Source organism: Tachysurus vachellii, chromosome 9 (assembly GCF_030014155.1).
Source record: "Tachysurus vachellii isolate PV-2020 chromosome 9, HZAU_Pvac_v1, whole genome shotgun sequence".
Classification (NCBI taxonomy): domain Eukaryota; kingdom Metazoa; phylum Chordata; class Actinopteri; order Siluriformes; family Bagridae; genus Tachysurus; species Tachysurus vachellii.
In genome coordinates, this window is record NC_083468.1 from 24275712 (window position 1) to 24294163 (window position 18452).

Below are 18452 nucleotides of genomic sequence, written 5' to 3' on the forward strand. Positions count from 1 at the left end.
CATAATGAGATGATGCTAAAAATAAAACCCCATCAGGCAAAAGAACTGCTGTCTGCGTCCAAGCTGTTCATTCGTCTTAAAACCTTCACGGCAGCTTTCAGAAGCCAGGATTAAGCGACAGGGTGCTTCCATCTCACCGTCCAGCCAATCAAAGCGTTAGGTCTGCTTTACACCGCTCCCTCGGCTTCCTGGTGACAAGCAGCTGTTGCTTTAATCTTCACAGCTGTGTAAGATTACGCCGAGAGAGTGGGTCTGGCTCGTACTCAATCCTTCAGCCAGTATCTCCTGTGATAGCTGAGTCACTAAAATAACTATGACGTCTGGAAGAAATCCGGCGGGTTTGGTACAGAAGTGGAAGAAAGTTGCTGACTGGCTCGGGCTCAGCTGCATTCGCTGATATCTTGGAAGCTTTAAAACGATCTAGGTCATGAGTTATTTATTTGGAGGTCAAAATGGTGGGTAATTTCTGGGTAATACTAATGATGCACTTTTAAGGTCATGAAGACTAACAGGATCATCAACATTAACTTCGGTTTGGAAACAACAAGAGCAATTGTGAACCCTGGAGCTTAGAAATATGAGCATCAGCATAATTTCTTATTTCATTATATTTTTAATTCCTTCCTCTCGAAGCCATAAAATTGACCATAAAAACAGCAGGCCAAAGCAACCTCTGTGGTCTCCAAGTGGTATCAACCACAGCAACTCATGTATCTTTAGACTGTCCATGTGGGATCAACCTCCAAGTGAGCAATTAGGATGTAGTGAGAGAGATTTTATGTGGAGATAGAGAGACTTTATTTATATAAATCTAAACAGAAATAGTGGGGGGTACATTTGCCTCACACCTCCAGGGTTGGGGGTTCGATTCCCGCCTCCACCTTGTGTGTGTGGAGTTTGCATGTTCTCCCCGTGCCTCAGGGGTTTCCTCCGGGTACTCCGGTTTCCTCCCCCGGTCCAAAGACATGCATGGTAGGTTGATTGGAATCTATGGAAAGTTGTCCGTAGTGTGTGATTGTGTGAGTGAATGAGTGTGTGTGTGTGTGCCCTGCGATGGGTTGGCACTCCGTCCAGGGTGTATCCTGCCTTGATGCCCGATGACGCCTGAGATAGGCACAGGCTCCCCGTGACCCGAGGTAGTTAGGATAAGCAGTAGAAGATGAGTGAGTGAGAGAGAGTAAACAGAAATAGCATACAGTGCAGTTTACACAGTAGATGCAAATCTTTGACCCAAACTGGTTTGACACTCTGATTTGTCTTTGTTTTGTCTTTTATTCCAAGAGTTACAATATTTTTAAATGCTTCGAATGGAGCTTTGAATGAGGATCAGTGATGATTAGGGTTCTGCGTATTTGCTGCTGTCAGGACGTTATGCAACTACTCTCTAATGACCCCTGGCTTCTCTCATACAGTACCTTTCTTCTCATTAATCTGAGAGCATGAGGTAATATCTCACACATGTCTCGCTTCAACTTGAGTACTATTGAACCAGAAGATCTCGAAATGTGCCCTGGCATCGGAGTCGACAGGACTGGACCTTCAATCAGGACAGGTAATCCTTCTGTACTACATGTTTACTGTGTGTGAGGTTTTAATATGAGTAGTATGCATAGTGTGTCATCTAATGTTTTGTCCACTGAAGCGTGAGTCCATGCTAAGCAGGGCAGCAGAGGACACAACTCAGGAACATTGGAATGGACATCAGGGTTGCCACAAGACATAGCAGTCTGGATCTGTGCACATGAACCAGACAGTGAGCTCCAGCGAGGAGGAAAAAAAACAGACAACTCATCTAGGTCAAAAAAACCCAAGTGTAGACCCAAGGATACATCGTCTGATCGGATGGTCACCATTGTTAGGACACATGAAGCACTTTTTCACTGATTATCATCAAGCTGAAGTCTCGTCAGGCCTCGATGACTAACTCCGACCAGGGTACAAGCCTCTCGGCTGCGCTGAATCCCTTACGTAACCGTGTCTTTGTTAGTGGCGCTCCTGGCTAATCACCGTCCTCGTGAGCACGAGCCAAACACAACTGAGGACAGATCCCTGAAAGCCAAATTCCAGAGAGGGAGAGAAAAAAAGTTTAAAAGAAGAGCACTAATTACGACAAATAAGCTTTAAGGATCAGGAGGGCGGATCCTTCGAGTCAAATATGCTCCTGTTGTGCCGAGTCGAGCTCGTCTTATCAACGATGACTCATGCGTTCAGTGTCAATCCTCTGCAAAGCCGAGGCAGCTAAAAGATCACACGACAAGGGGGAGGAAAAAAGGCAGATACGGTGATTTGTACACCGTAAACAACAAATATACACAACGCACTAAAAGCTGTGCCTGAAACCTTATGCTGGTCATATAATATTCAACCGTTCGCATGAGTGGGAATTGTGTGTCACACCAAATGAGAGGTTAGAAACGTCACATGCTGATTTAAAACGTCTGATTCAATCATCGGTTCAGAGTCACATTGGAGAAAACGGTACGGTCACTTACACACTCTTCCTCTTAGTGTTAACATACTCACATTGTCCGTTACCCAAAATCTGCTTCTTTAGCTTTGCAGTAAATCTAAAGTGAGGCGGTCATGCTAACAGCATTTTTCTTCCACGGTGTGAACTTGTTCAGTGTCTCAAATAAGCAGAGATCACACAACGCTATCTAAAGCTTTACACAAAAGAACGCCGCAGTGCTAAAAACAGTTGTCGCTCCATCGCGTCCTTCTTCGGCACACAGCGTGGTGTCAGTGGACCAGCGTCAGACTCGGGTAGGAGGTGTGACTCCCAGTTCTGAGGCAAGACGTCGTGTTAGAATTTATTCAGATGATAATTTGGAAGGAATAAAACATGACTGGGTGATGTGATGATGATGCGTAACATGAAGCCGAGCCTCAATAACCAACATAAAGTTGATTATTTTCCCACAGCAGTGTTTTATTCTTTTTTTATTATTCTACAGCAACATCATTTAGCCTTTCAAGTTACATATAACGTCGTGGAACATCCTGTTTGATTAATGACATTATAGCAGCTACAAATGCTCTCTTTTCTCTAGCTCGAGGTGATTGTTGTGGTCAAAATACGTTTGATATTTGTGTGGAGGTTTTTGTGCTTTTTTGCTAAAAACTTCAATTTGGTGAATACCAGTGTTGTATAAAGTATTAGAAAGCAATACTTGAGTAGAAGTACAAGTATCATACTATAAAAAGACTTTGGTAGAAGTGAAAGTTGCCTTTTAGTCTTAAAGTATCTGATATTTACTGTACTTAAGTATCAAAAGTAATTTTCTGATATTTAATGTACTTAAGTATTTGAAGTAAAAGTAAAAAGTAAAATTTCAGTGATTTTCAGTAGGCATAAGAGCAGGGGCAGTTCTAGGGTATCTTTAGTGGGCTTTAGCCCTCAGTGAGAATTTAAAACAAGAAGAGTTTTATATTATATATTATATGACTACATAGTAAGACAAAAGTTATGGTATTATTAAATGGCAAAAGTGGACACCAAAATTTTATGCATGATGTAATGATGTCAGTCTTGAATCAAATCAGTTCATGTATGTGTGCATTCTCTACAAACAGTGTGTCCAATGAATGCAGTCATTAATAAACAAATATTCACAAGACAAAGACCAAATCAATAAATGTTATTTTTTTATTTAGTATTGAACGGATTGTTTGCATTAATATTTTGTTTGTGCTACAACTCTGGTTATAAGAATAGTGAAGTTTCACTGCTTTTGGTTGCCGTCTTTATTTATAGATAAACGCCTCCAGCTCTGACCGCGCGTGCACGCTGCGCGTACCTGTGCTTCTCCGTAGAGCGTGCGGAGCGTAATGCAATCTAGGAGCAGTGATTAAAAAAAAATAAAAAATCTAGGAGCAGTGATTCACCAAACCTCCCTTATTGCAGTCGCACACATTTCTCCTGATTTTAGTTTGTAGTAACGAGTAACGAAGATGTTTAGTGGAAATATAACGGAGTAAAAGTATACATTTTATCTAGGAAATGTAGTGGAGTAAAAGTGAAAGTTGACATAAATTTAAATAGCGAAGTAAAGTACAGATACGTGACATTTCTACTTAAGTACGGTAACGAAGTATTTGTACTCCGTTACATTACAACACTGGCGAAAATGCAATAACTCCTCGCAGTGAAGACACGTATGTAATGAAATTCTATGAGAGCTGTACTCGATATTTAAGAATTGAAGCTGAAATCTCCTCTGAATATTGCACCGTTTTCTTGACTTCGATTTGAAAACCCGCTAAATAAATTGTTTACTGTACATAATAAAGAAAATGCTACTCGGATATTTTATAAAAGTTGAGACACACAAATAATGTCTCAGAGATTAATTCTGTCTTTTCCACGGATTTCCATTTACCAAAGAAGCAAGCTTCAGACATCGAGTCATTCACATGTCACGGTTGACGTACTACGCTGGAGATGAGGAGAAACTTTCTTTAAAACAAGGCTGTAAATATCTAGGGGTCCAGAAAGGCAGTTGGATCAAAAAAGATCCAGTTCTGTCACGTCAGACTTGATGCGACGGACAGACTAAACAAACAAACAAACTTCCTAGACTTTAGTAAACTGCAGAGGAAATTCTGAGCGAGTCCATTTCTGTTCCTGACACTTCCTCAGGTTTCTGAGACCTCCAGCTCAGCTGATCTGATGTTTGTCACCACATCACACTTTCATCACATCTCACACGAGAAAATCAAGTATGAGCGCTTGTTCGGGGTGAGCTCCCAGAAATAACTCCTCGCCAGACAAAACACAACGTTTCTGCACCTGTCAGCCGCAAAGCGTCCCGGTGCGAGAGTGCGTCTGTGTTAGAGAGCTGTGTGGGTGTTTGTGAGGAAACCGAATCCCCAATAAACTTATTCCCATGAAAGTACTTCATGTCAGAACAGAGGCATGGATCCTGCAGAGCTGGAGTATAGACTAATATTATGAAAGATCTTTTGATTGACAGTACAGTGGCCTAGTTTGGGTCGCACTGAAATTGGGTCACAGATAATAACAAGCTGGAAGTCTTAAAGAATTTGACTGTCATGTATTAAATTCATTAAACAACGTCAGGCTAATGATTAACCTTTATTATTAATCACTGTCAAAATTTTCAATCAGTAGGATTACAGATTTTTCCTTGGGAAAAATCTGATTCAGGACACAGACAGTCTGTATTAATAAAACAAGGGTAGGAGGCGTGACCTTGTCACTCTGAAGGAGGCGTGGCCTCTGTGTCTTACAGTCACTCTAAAGGAGGCGTGGCCTCTGTGTCTTACAGTCACTCTAAAGGAGGCGTGGCCTCTGTGTCTTACAGTCACTCTAAAGGAGGCGTGGCCTCTGTGTCTTACAGTCACTCTGAAGGAGGCGTGGCTTCTGTGTCTTACAGTCACTCTGAAGGAGGCGTGGCCTCTGTATTGCAGTCACTCTAAAAGAGGAGTGGCCTCTGTGTCTTACAGTTACTCTAAAGGAGGCGTGGCCTCTGTGTCACAGTCAGTCTAAAGGAGGTGTGGCCTCTGTATTGCAGTCACTCTAAAGGAGGAGTGGCCTCTGTGTCTTAATTACTCTAAAGGAGGCGTACCCTCTGTATTGTCACTCTAAAGGAGGCGCGGCCTCTGTGTCACAGTCACTCTGAAGGAGGCGCGGCCTCTGTGTCACAGTCACTCTGAAGGAGGCGCGGCCTCTGTATTACAGTCACTCTGAAGGAGGCGTGGCCTCTGTGTTTTACAGTCACTCTGAAGGAGGCGCGGCCTCTGTGTCACAGTCACTCTGAAGGAGGTGGGGCCTCTGTGTCACAGTCACTCTGAAGGAGGCGCGGCCTCTGTGTCACAGTCACTCTGAAGGAGGCGCGGCCTCTGTATTACAGTCACTCTGAAGGAGGCGTGGCCTCTGTGTTTTACAGTCACTCTGAAGGAGGCGCGGCCTCAGTGTCACAGTCACTCTGAAGGAGGTGGGGCCTCTGTGTCACAGTCACTCTGAAGGAGGCGTGGCCTCTGTATTACAGTTACTCTGAAGGAGGCGTGGCCTCTGTGTTTTACAGTCACTCTGAAGGAGGCGCGGCCTCTGTGTCACAGTCACTCTGAAGGAGGCGTGGCCTCTGTATTACAGTCACTCTGAAGGAGGCGTGGCCTCTGTATTACAGTCACTCTGAAGGAGGTGTGGCCTCTGTATTACAGTCACTCTGAAGGAGGTGGGGCCTCTGTGTTACATTCACTCTAAAGATGTGGCCTCTGTGTTACATTCACTCTGAAGGAATCGTGGCCTCTGTGTCTTACAGTCACTCTGAAGGTGGAGCCTCTGTATTACATTCACTCCGAAGGAGGCGTGGCCTCTGTTACATTCACTCCGAAGGAGGCGTGGCCTCTGTTTTACAGTCACTCTAAAGGAGGCGTGGCCTCTGTGTTTTACAGTCACTCTGAAGGAGGCCTGTCCTCTATTACAGTCACTTTGAGGGAGGCGTGGCCTCTGTCTTTTACATTCACTCTGAAGGAGGCGTGGCCTCTGTGTTACATTCACTCTAAAGAAGACGTGGCCTCTGTTACATTCACTCCGAAGGAGGTGTGGCCTCTGTGTCTTACAGTCACTCTGAAGAAGGTGGAGCCTCTGTATTACATTCACTCCGAAGGAGGCGTGGCCTCTGTGTTACATTCACTCTAAAGAAGACGTGGCTTCTGTTACATTCACTCCGAAGGAGGTGTGGCCTCTGTGTCTTACAGTCACTCTGAAGGTGGAGCCTCTGTATTACATTCACTCCGAAGGAGGCGTGGCCTCTGTGTTACATGCACTCTGAAGGAGGCGTGACCTGTGAGTGTTCCACTGCCTGACCTATATACCTGTCAATCACTCTGAAGGAGGTGGAGCCTCTACTTATTTAAAACAATAAAACAATTCAAAACACTTTCATCTTTTAAGATTCTAAACTATATCATTGGAAATAATGGACTGCTCTAAACTAACTTCAATCACTACTTCCTTTATCACGTACTGAAACCATCTCAGCAGTACACAGTGTTTTATATCCATTTGATGAAAGGGAACTTACCAACTTGTCACAGGCCTGCAGTTTCCTCCGATCTCCTTCTTTTTTCTCTCTCACACACAAACACACAATTTACTTCACTTATTTCTAAACCACATCCCTGCTCCATGGTGAGGTCACCTCTAACAATGTCCAGAACTAGAGATAAACATTGTCACATGCTGCTCTTTAACACAAACTGGTGGAATATCACTAGCAGTCGTACATTTACTCTACACTGACTCTTGCTGACAGATCAAGCTCCTGAATTTCGAACAGATTTTAGCTTAAATGCTTTTATCCTGTTATTGTAGCCTGGGTATAATTCCTTGTCTTGTGCTAGTATCTATGACTGTCTTCTTCCATACATAGCAATTCATCAAGTCTTGTTTCTCTGAGCTTGACAGTTTGTCAAATACATTGGAAAAGCAACATTAATAACAGCTAGAGGGGGCGGGGCTTAATGAAGGGTCATTTAGTTCCATAGTCTAAACACCATTTTTGATCAATACTAACAAAACACACAAATAGCAGCACACAAACCAGTGGGTCATTAACCAAGGCCAAGAGCGTCATAAGGTCAATTTCCAAGTTTATCTCTTCCACCTTGGCCAGCACACACACACACACACAGACTCAAGTCTGATGGAATGATTTATTCGTAATCATGGCAGCATAATCAAACAATGAACATTGAAAGCACTGACAGATTAACCTCAGGCCTCTCTCTCTTTCACTCGTTCGCTCACTCGCCTCTACAATTCTCCGTCAGTATACAAAGAGTATTCTTTGCCTTTTGTCAGGTGTTCTTCTTTAAAGTCCTTTAAATACATTTTAATATAAAACAAGCACAAAGAGTTCTGCCATTTTCAGGCCACCCCCGCATCCCGAGGGTTTATGGGTAAACTGCTTGGTGTGTACTGTTTTGGCCGGCGCAGTTTGAACTCTACTGGGAAATGCATGTGTGAATGTGTGTGTGTGTACACATAATTACGTGTTTGTGAATTTGTGCATCGCTCCAGCTTTTTGCAATTGTCCCAGGTCAGATGTTGCTTGACGTGGAGAGACAGGAAATAAACACAGCAGACAAATCAACAAAAATGACGATCGCTTAAAAAAAGTCTGATAAAAAAAGGAATAAAAACAAAAACAAGTCTGTGTGGCAGAGGAGGGGGACGTGAGAGGCATCAGTTCTGCCATCTGGAGGCACTCAGGCACAGAACGAATGCCTTACACACTCACACGTGAACACACACATACACCATGGAGGAGGCGCATGCGGATAGAGCCCGTGCCACGAGATACAGGAGGAGGAAGAGAGAGATGGGTGATCTGGAGAATGTGTGAGAGAGAGAGAGAGAGAGAGAGAGAGAGGGAGAGAGAGAGGGAGAGAGAGAGAGAGAGATATGCATCTGACAAAACAATGGAGAAAAGGCCAGCCTTCCACATGTTAATGCCATAGAGAGAGAGAGAGAGAGAGAGAGAGAGAGAGAGAGAGAGAGAGAGAGAGAGAGAAAGGCAAAATTGGGCAAATACTTTTAGGCAAAAGAATATCAGCATGGTATAATATAAAAAAAGACAAAGAAGGCAGGGCACCATTAGGACACTAGGTGCTTACACACACACACGCACACACACACACACACACACACACAATACGCTTTCACTCCCCACAGAAACACAGCATGAGTGTGTCCAGATTAACAGTCCAAAAAAATAATAAAATTCTCAAAAACGAATGAAAGGACAAGCCGGAGCCTGAGAGACGCTGCTTGATGAGGCAGGAGCCTGCTGCGTCTCTACCCTCCTCCCCACCTCCTCCTGGGTAAAAAGCCTGGGTGTGGCGCCCTTCTCTTCACAGGTAGAGTTCTTTAGCTCTGATGTGCTGCAGCTTCTCACGCAGCATACGGAACGAAGGCCGTATCACCGGGTCTAGGGTCCAGCACTGCTTCATGAGGTCGTACACCACTGTGGGGCAGCCGTCCGGAGCGTCCATCTTATAGCCCTTCTCCACCCGTGGCACCACCTCCTTCAGAGGCTAAACACACACATACACACAGTGCTCTATTCATCAAGTTACACAAGACAAACACATTGAAGACAACTATTATTTCTCTATCTGACCAATCAGCAGCCACATTTTCATGATCATGTGACTATTTTTGAGTAGTCAGTAGTTATTTGTAGGACTGGCTGCTCATTTTTGGTTGAGCGAAATGAGTGTGTGTCATATCCTTTACTTTGTCATGTTCAAGAAGCTGTGGGTTTATAAAGTGCTCACTGCCCTCTAGTGGCCAATCAGATCCTACACATTTTAGAACAAATCATCTCTAAAGCTCAGTTCAAAAACACCATAAAGTCACTTACAATTCTGGGGTAAGGCACGCGGCCGAAGGAGTAAATCTCCCACAGCAGGACGCCGTAACTCCACACGTCAGACTTGGTGGAAAACCTCTGTGAAAAGAAAGCAAAACAATAAAATCTATGTAAGGAGAGCAGGAACGAAGATCAGTCTGAACTGATTTAAAATGTATCGACGTTCGAGTCTCTTTGCTGTTTTTAAAAGCCTTTACGTCACTGAATTTCACTCACACGGACACTCGCTACTCTCACAGCTGATAAATGAAGACCAATCACTTCTCCTGGAAATAACACAATCACTAGAACAAGTGCATCTGATGAGTTCCCATTAACAGTTCCCCTTTATCTGAATCTCTCACACCATCTCAGGAGCCTTTCTATTGCTATGAATGCACAAATGTGCGTATTCATACGTATCCTATTAAGCTCTATAATATCTTTCCTACTTTATTATTGTTTGATTGTGTGTGTTTGGATATAACCTTCTCTCGGAGTGCCTCGGGTGACGTCCATTTAACAGGCAGCTTGGCCGTGTCCTGAGTGGATGACGCTTCCTTGGTCAGACCGAAGTCGCTCACTTTAGCGATGTTGTCATCGGATACCAGAACGTTCCGCGCCGCCAGGTCCCTGTGCACAAAGTTATTGGCCTCGAGGTACTCCATCGCCTCACACACATCACTGAGAGAGAAAGAGAGAGAAAGAGAGAGAGAGAGAGAGAAAGAGAGAGAGAGAGAGAGAGAGAGAGAGAATTAGATGGTTGCTCTTTAAGGTTCAACAAAAATAACTTCCTTTTACACATGCAGCAAAACGTACAGTGAGAATTTGAGTAGACAGTCAACCCCAAGCACAGTGCGACCTCGTGAGCGCAGGTAGTCCACCAAACTGCCCTGTTACAGAGAGAGAGAGAGATTATTAATATCACAATTAATTATCCCAGTTATTACAGTCACTATTTGTGGACATTTGTGGTCTTTTTACATCCGGCCATGACATGTTTACTTCATACATACACCAGACTGAAATGTCCAGTTAAAGCACATAAAGCGCTGATGATTATTAATCGTCAGGTAAAAACAAGTCAGAGACAGACAGTGAGTGTGACGCAGCTGGAAGCCTCAGCACTCACCTTGGCCATGTACTCGGTGACGATAAAGAGGCTGCCCCTCTCCTCCACGATCACTCCCAGCAGCTGCACCAGGTTAGGATGCCTCATTTGCCTACACACATACGCGCACACACACACACACACACACACACAAGCTTGATTGCCGTGATCCACTGTGTCACAATAAATAAATAAAAAGACAAGATCGGAAGATTTTGTACTGAATCTTTAAAATTGTTTATTTTTCTTTGTTTCTGTATTACGTTTATTGTTCAACTTTTTTTTTCTTAACTGTAGCATTATTGTTTTGCTGGAAGTTACTCTGTCTGTCTGTGATTTGTACCATGTGACAGAAATGTAGAGGAAAATCACTTGGCTCACAGCACAGCTACATCATGTCACAGTTACAGCTACATCACGTCACCGCTACATCACAGCTACATCACGTCACAGCTACATCACAGCTACATCACGTCACCGCTACATCACAGCTACATCACGTCACCGCTACGTCACCGCTACATCACGTCACAGCTACATCACAGCTACATCACGTCACCGCTACATCACGTCACCGCTACATCACAGCTACATCACGTCACAGCTACATCACGTCACCGCTACATCACAGCTACATCACGTCACCGCTACGTCACCGCTACATCACATCACAGCTACATCACGTCACAGCTACATCACGTCACCGCTACATCACGTCACCGCTACATCACGTCACCGCTACGTCACCGCTACATCAAGTCACCGCTACATCATGTCACAGTTACAGCTACATCACGTCACCGCTACATCACGTCACCGCTACATCACAGCTACATCACGTCACCGCTACGTCACCGCTACATCACGTCACCGCTACATCATGTCACAGTTACAGCTACATCACGTCACCGCTACATCACGTCACCGCTACATCATGTCACAGTTACAGCTACATCACGTCACCGCTACATCACAGCTACATCACGTCACCGCTACGTCACCGCTACATCACGTCACCGCTACATCACAGCTACATCACGTCACCGCTACATCACAGCTACATCACGTCACCGCTACATCACGTCACCGCTACATCACGTCACCGCTACATCACGTCACCGCTACATCACGTCACCGCTACATCACGTCACCGCTACATCACTGCTACATCACGTCACTGCTACATCATGTCACAGCTACATCATGTCACTGCTACATGAAGGAGAAATGATCACGTCAAGCTGTGAGCTGGAGAAGACGACACTTACGTCATGACTGAAGCCTCGGCGATGAAGGCCTGTGCCGTGGCGTCGTGTTTGATGCACTTCACCGCCACCTTGGTCCCTCTGTAGTCTCCCACCATTACGTCTAAGGAAAAAAAAACACACAAACGTTACAATGTAAAAATACAGTTTGTACACGTTATGATGAGAAAACACAAGATGAGGAGCCACACCTCCAAACTCTCCTTTGCCGATGGTCTGAATGAGTTTCAGGTCCTTTCTTTTGAGAGCCCAGCCACCTGTCGAGACATTTACAACACGTCTATTAAAACTCAACCTCTGACCTCTCTTATGCGTTATCACACATTTGGAAAGCCTAATAAAGTGAAAACTGAACCGATCTAATGTCAGAACACGGAGCCTGGGATCAGGCCGAGGCTACGTCACCATGGCGACCAAAAGATTAAAACATTTATTGTTAAAACCATCTAGAATGTTTGTCTCATTTTAATAACGCCTATAATAATAACAACTCAAGCTGTCGTCATGGCGATGCAGTGACCACATCCCTTGTCCCAGTGACTGCTATTGTATTATATATATGTGTGTGTGTGTGTGTGTGTGTGTGTGTTTTAAATTGTCAGTCTTTGTTTAAATCACAGTAAGTGAACATGTCGAGGGACGTCAGTGAGTTCAACAAGTAATACAAGAAAAAGGAAAGTAAAATGATTCTAATTTGGTGTTATTTCTGGTTCAGTTGTGAAAAATTGACATTTATGTATTAGCTTTTTGATTATTTAAAGAGGATGACACAGTCTACAGAGTCTGTTTTTTTGTTCTGATGCCTGTTGCAAATGATTTCTATTTACGCTCTATAAAAATAATAACTTTGTGGAAAATGTGGTGTGTGTGTGTGTGTGTGTTCACTTACTCCTGGAGAACTCATCCTGCGCTGCGACTGTTCCCTCCATGAGCTTTGGCTTGATCAATCGAGTACACAGACCATCAGGGTCTTTGGTGTAATGCTGAGCACAAACAAGCAAAAACACACACACACACACACACACACACACACACACACACACACACACACACACAGAGAAACAAGAGCAACGGTAAGGATATTTTGTATAAACAGACTTATTTCCCTAACAAACAAGCTGCAGAGAGAGAGAGCGAGAGAGAGAGCGTGCACACGCGCAAGAGAGAGAGAGAGAGAGAGAGAAAGAGAAAAAGCGAGAGAGAGAGAGCGTGCACACGCGCAAGAGAGAGAGAGAGAAAGAAAGAGAGAGAAAGAGCGTGCACACGTGCACGAGAGAGAGAAAGAGAGAGAGGGAGAGAGAGAGAGAGAGAGAGAGAGAGAGAGAGAGAGAGAGAGAGAGAGAGAGTGTGAGAGAGAGAGAGCGCGAGAGACCAACATCTCAGGTTTCTGCAGGACATTTTCCTGTGAGACATTGTTTATGACTCTGCCAGCAGATGTCAGTAGAGGAGAAGTGCTGTGTGACAAACATGCAGGCTTCCACATGCCAACAACATTCCAGCTTTACAACCTCAGGCAATAATGACAAGAATATTAACACGAGTGTGTAACATGAGCGTAGACATCATGCACAGAACTGTCAGTGAACAACTAGAAAGAAAGAAATGTTTCTCACACCACACACACACACACACACACACACACAGAGCTACTTGGGCTGAACTATGATGGTGATTAGAGAGTGTGAGAGTGAGTCATATGCAGCCTGATGCAACAGGCATCCAAGAGGGTGGGGGCACGGAACGACAAAAAGAAAAAACAAAAGAGGAATGCATGGAATCCTGGAGCAAGCTGAAATACATAAAGGCCAAGTAAAAAACACACACACACACACACACACACACACACACACACACACACGGGAGATGACTAGACTGGGTGACACAGAAAATAAAAGCTAATAAAGGAACTGGCTTCAGTGCACAAAACATGGCTTGTTAACCGTTTCAGCTTGTCCTGTTAGCGCGCACACACGCACACACACACACACACAGTTGCTCATGCTAGTTTTTGTTTCTACACTGCAATTAAATGAGTTCTCAGGTTCCTCACCTCCACCAGCTGCATGAGATTCTCGAAGAACTCCTCCTCATCGATGGAGAGCTTGCCGTTGTGGTAGATGATGCGGTAATGCTCCACCTTCCCCTCGCAGCTCACACACAACGTGTAGTCGCCGGGGTAGTTGGTGCTCTCGCGCACCAGGAAGAGCCCCGTCTCTGGAGGGTAGAGCAACCGCTCGGCCTGGTCCCGGGTTATCTTACCGTGGAACCATCTGCGAGGTGGAGAGAAAACATTACAACCACTTTCAGACAAACTGTCAGAAATATTACGTGTCAATAGAAATAAATAGAAATGTAACATTCGATTCAATACCAATCGGCTTTGGATGGCACGGACAGGGTGTTTTTTCCCCCCACAAACTTTAAGTAGTCATATAATGGTCACAGATAATCAGGATTTAACAATTTTGTGATCACAAAATTCAGAAAATTCCATGATATTCGTAAAATTCGTCAAAATTAGCACAAAATGTTTATCAGATGTTGGTCAAGACGTGTCCATTCAACTACATCCCTGTGGAACATGAGTATAATCATGATAGGTAATGATTACATTATGATTACACACGTGTCTTTACTGCTTTGAGCTGCCATGCTAAATAATCAGCTAACAGGAAATGAGACTAGTTCAGGATTAATGATTTGGAAAATTTGCTGTGTGAAAAGATCACGAGGAGGATCTACAGCACCGTCCTATACAAGAAACCTGATAAAAGGTCTGTTGTTTATACTGAGAGAGAGAGAGAGAGAGAGAGAGAGAGAGAGAGACAGAGAGAGAGAAAGAGACAGACAAAGAGACACAGAGAGAGAAACTTTCAATTAGCAAAAAAAGGAAGAAAAAGGACCGAGTCTCATGTTTGCAAAAGTCACTGAGGATGAAGCAGTCTGCCTGCTTTAGCAGTCGAGTTTCAGGTTTGTCTGAAAGCTGATGCCACAAAACAACATCGGGTTCTGTAATAGTGTTCTGTAATAGTGTACTGTAATCATTCCTTAATCTACTACATGCAAACACACACACACACACACGAGACAGTAACAGGAACATCAGTGAAAATACTGTTTGCAGTGAAGCCTAGAATAAAGCTCCTGTTCCTGATTCCCTGGAGTCTTACACAACATATTTGTGTTCCCCATTTATATACTGCTCTGATTCTGATGAGAGAGAGAGACAGAGCGAGAGAGTGAGAGGGAGACAGAGCAAGAGAGACAGAGCAAGAGAGGGAGAGAGACAGAGCGAGAGAGAGAGACAGAGCGAGAGAGAGAGACAGAGCGAGAGAGAGAGACAGAGCGAGAGAGAGAGACAGAGCGAGAGAGAGAGACAGAGCGAGAGAGAGAGAGACAGAGCGAGAGAGAGAGAGACAGAGCGAGAGAGAGAGAGACAGAGCGAGAGAGAGAGAGACAGAGCGAGAGAGAGAGACAGAGCAAGAGAGAGAGACAGAGCAAGAGAGAGAGACAGAGCAAGAGAGAGAGACAGAGCAAGAGAGAGAGACAGAGCGAGAGAGAGAGAGACAGAGCAAGAGACAGAGCAAGAGAGGGAGAGAGACAGAGCGAGAGAGAGACAGAGCAAGAGAGACAGAGCAAGAGAGGGAGAGAGACAGAGCGAGAGAGAGACAGAGCGAGAGAGAGAGGGAGAGAGAGAGAGAGAAAGACACAGAGAGACACAGCGCGAGAGAGAGAGGGAGAGAGAGAGAGACACAGCGCGAGAGAGAGAGAGAGACAGAGCAACAGGTAAAAAAGGGAATTTTTATATATATATATATATATATATATATATATATATATATATATATATATATATATATATATATATGTATATGTATATATATATATTAGTCAGATATATAGTCTGTAACCCCTAGATGGCCGACAGAGAATCCAGCCACAGGGGTTGCATTTATATGTGGATTATTATTACATACTGGATTCCTCTGCCCATCCCAAGCCTGCATAAACAGAGAGGGTTGCATCAGGAAGAGCATCCGGTGTAAAACGTGGCAAATTTAAACATGCGAATCGTCACTGGGAATTTCATACCGGATTGGTCGAAGCCTGGGTTAACAACGACCGCCACGGCACTGTTGACCTACAGGGTGTCGGAGGTTATTGTACTAATGTTGGTCGAGGAAGAAGAGGAGGGAGAAGAGTTCATAGATGATGAGGAGTGACGAGGATGGACAGGATTAATAACGAGCACATCAGAGGGACAGCTCAGGTTGGCTGTTTTGGAGACAAGGTCAGAGAGACTAGATTGAGATGGTTTGAACATGTACAGAGGAGGGAGATGGTTATACTGGTAGAAGGATGTTGGAGACGGAGCTGACAGGTAAGAGATTTACATTACATTTCCAGCATTTGGCAGATGCCCTTGTCCAGTGCGACTTACATTATCTCACATTTATACAACTGAGCCTTGGGTTAAGGGCCTTGCTCAGGAGCCCAACAGTGGCAACTTGGTGGACCTGGGATTCGAACTCACAACCTTCCAATTGGTAGTCTGACACCTTAACCGCTAGGGTACCACAGGCTCAGAGATCAAGAGGTCAAGAGGAAGGACAAGGAGGAGACATATGGATGTGTTAACGAGGACATGAAGGTAATCGGTGCGAAAGTAGAGGATGTGGAGGATAGAGTTAGGTGGGAACAGATGATTCGCTCTAGTGATCCCTAACAGGAAAAGCCCAAAGTGGAAGAAGATATTAGAGACAGATAGCTAGAGAAACAGAGATGTATAGAGAGAAAGGGAGAGACAGAAATAAAGAACACCAGAGAGAGAGATTAATAAAAGAATCTGACTGCACTGTAATTAAAGTGTGTAACAGCGCCATCACCACAAACACCATACACCACATTTCTCCACCACTCTCCCTTTCACACATCTAAATCAAGCAATAAATGGAGCACAGCTGAGCTCGGAGCGCACTCACACTGCAGAGGGGGTGAGCAGAGTGTCACAAATCACACGTTTAGTTATTGGGTTAATCCAGAGAGAGCGTTGCCATGACGACAACATTTTAGATCCAGAAAATCGCTACCACGGTTCGCTGACGTGCTAGCAAAAAACACGGCACCGAGATGGTCAGATGGACGTCATACCACCACAACATTCTTAATGGATGCTGTTAGTGTGGACGGTTTAAAACAATTTCACGATCGGTGGCCATTTTTATACCTTTTATGAACGGTCACAAGCTCATTTCCTGTCCGTGTATTAAACGCACCATGTAGAATCTTCACTCAGGAGATAGTCCGCTAACGTCACTCGTTCATCGTTAGTGACAGAATGTATGTAAATACCGTTCGAAAGCCTTGGGGTGAAAACGTTTCAGCAGCTCAGACAAACAGCGAGAAGCTGGAAGTCACAGGACGGAATTCTCGGAAGGATGTCGATGTGACAGATGAAGCAATGTGAGGCTTCACATGGAGACAAACAGGATCAGGAGCATCGGATTAGACCTTCAGAATGAAGTGCTTCCAGCTACGGTGTTGTCCAGTGTAAGGTAATTAAGGTTTGAGATTTACTGTGTGTGTACGTGTGTGTGTGTGTGCACGTGTCCTGTGGGAGCTGCTCAGACACTAACTGCTCAGAGGGAAGCTGCTTACTGCAAGCTCGAGTTGATTAGATCAGTGCGGCTGCATTCTTTAAATGCATGTCTGAGCCAGTGGCCTCTCAAATACACAACACAGTTACACACATACACACAAACATCCACTAGATAAGTGTCCACACGCACACTATTATTTTCACATCATACTTTGGATTTATTTGTCGTCCATCATGCTGATAGAGAAGTATTTACATAACACACACATGAATTACATCACCGTAGGGAAACGTACTGTAATGTGTACAACACAACACAGAAAACTTTAGACGGTTCTCATACTGCTTCATTACAATGTTAGAAATAGGAATATGATACTTTAGAGCTTAAAGGCATTAAAATCCCTTATGCTGCTGTAGGTGTAATATATCTGCTCCTAAATCCTAAGATTTCTATCATATAAAGATCAATATGAAGGAACCCTGGAGTAGTGACTGAGACTTTTTATTCATGAGCGCACTGGGGATGGCATGGGACAGCAGATCGGCCTTATTGTCGCTCTCCTCCTCTTGCTACAGTGAACACAGTGTTTAAATACACACACACACACACACACACACACATATATATATTTTCCATCTTTTTGACGCAGCCAAGCCATTGCTTGGGGGGGGGGGGGATATCAAGGGAAAAGTGTGAATAAAATAGATCAGCGCATGTTGTCTACTCATGAGCTCATTAATGATGAGAACCGGAGTTCCCTGAATAGATGACCTCGATGAATTAGAAAACAGAGATGAACGAAAGCACTGTGAAAAGCTGGAACTGAAGAAAGTCATGTGCAACAAATCATTTCCTGTACTGATGATCTATTGTAAGAGACACTATCAGCATAGAGAGAGAGAGAGAGAGAGAGAGAGAGAGAGGGGGGGGGGGTGTTTGGGGGTGTGTGTGAAAGAGAGAGCGAGAGAAAGGGAGGGTGAAAGAGAGAGAGGGAGACTGTCCAATATTTCAGAAAAGACCCAGATCTCAGAGAAATCACCACCAATTCATAATCGGAAACCATCCTATTAGACATCAGCCCTGGGTTTATGAG

General features: G+C 44.2%; 1 protein-coding gene across 2 annotated transcripts in view; it reads right to left on the minus strand.

The window, feature by feature from the left end:
• Positions 1–7661: 7661 nt before the first annotated feature.
• Positions 7662–18452, minus strand: part of LOC132851440 (tyrosine-protein kinase CSK) — a 25421-nt gene continuing 14630 nt past the window's right edge. For both annotated transcript variants that reach the window (XM_060878336.1, XM_060878337.1), the window contains 9 exons: positions 13807–14026; positions 12646–12739; positions 11948–12013; positions 11760–11859; positions 10513–10603; positions 10200–10273; positions 9869–10064; positions 9393–9479; positions 7662–9063 (listed from right to left, as the gene is read on the minus strand). In XM_060878336.1, the coding sequence (XP_060734319.1) occupies positions 8881–9063; positions 9393–9479; positions 9869–10064; positions 10200–10273; positions 10513–10603; positions 11760–11859; positions 11948–12013; positions 12646–12739; positions 13807–14026 (1111 nt within the window). In that variant the 3' untranslated portion in view covers positions 7662–8880. The remainder of the gene's footprint in view (positions 9064–9392; positions 9480–9868; positions 10065–10199; positions 10274–10512; positions 10604–11759; positions 11860–11947; positions 12014–12645; positions 12740–13806; positions 14027–18452) is intronic.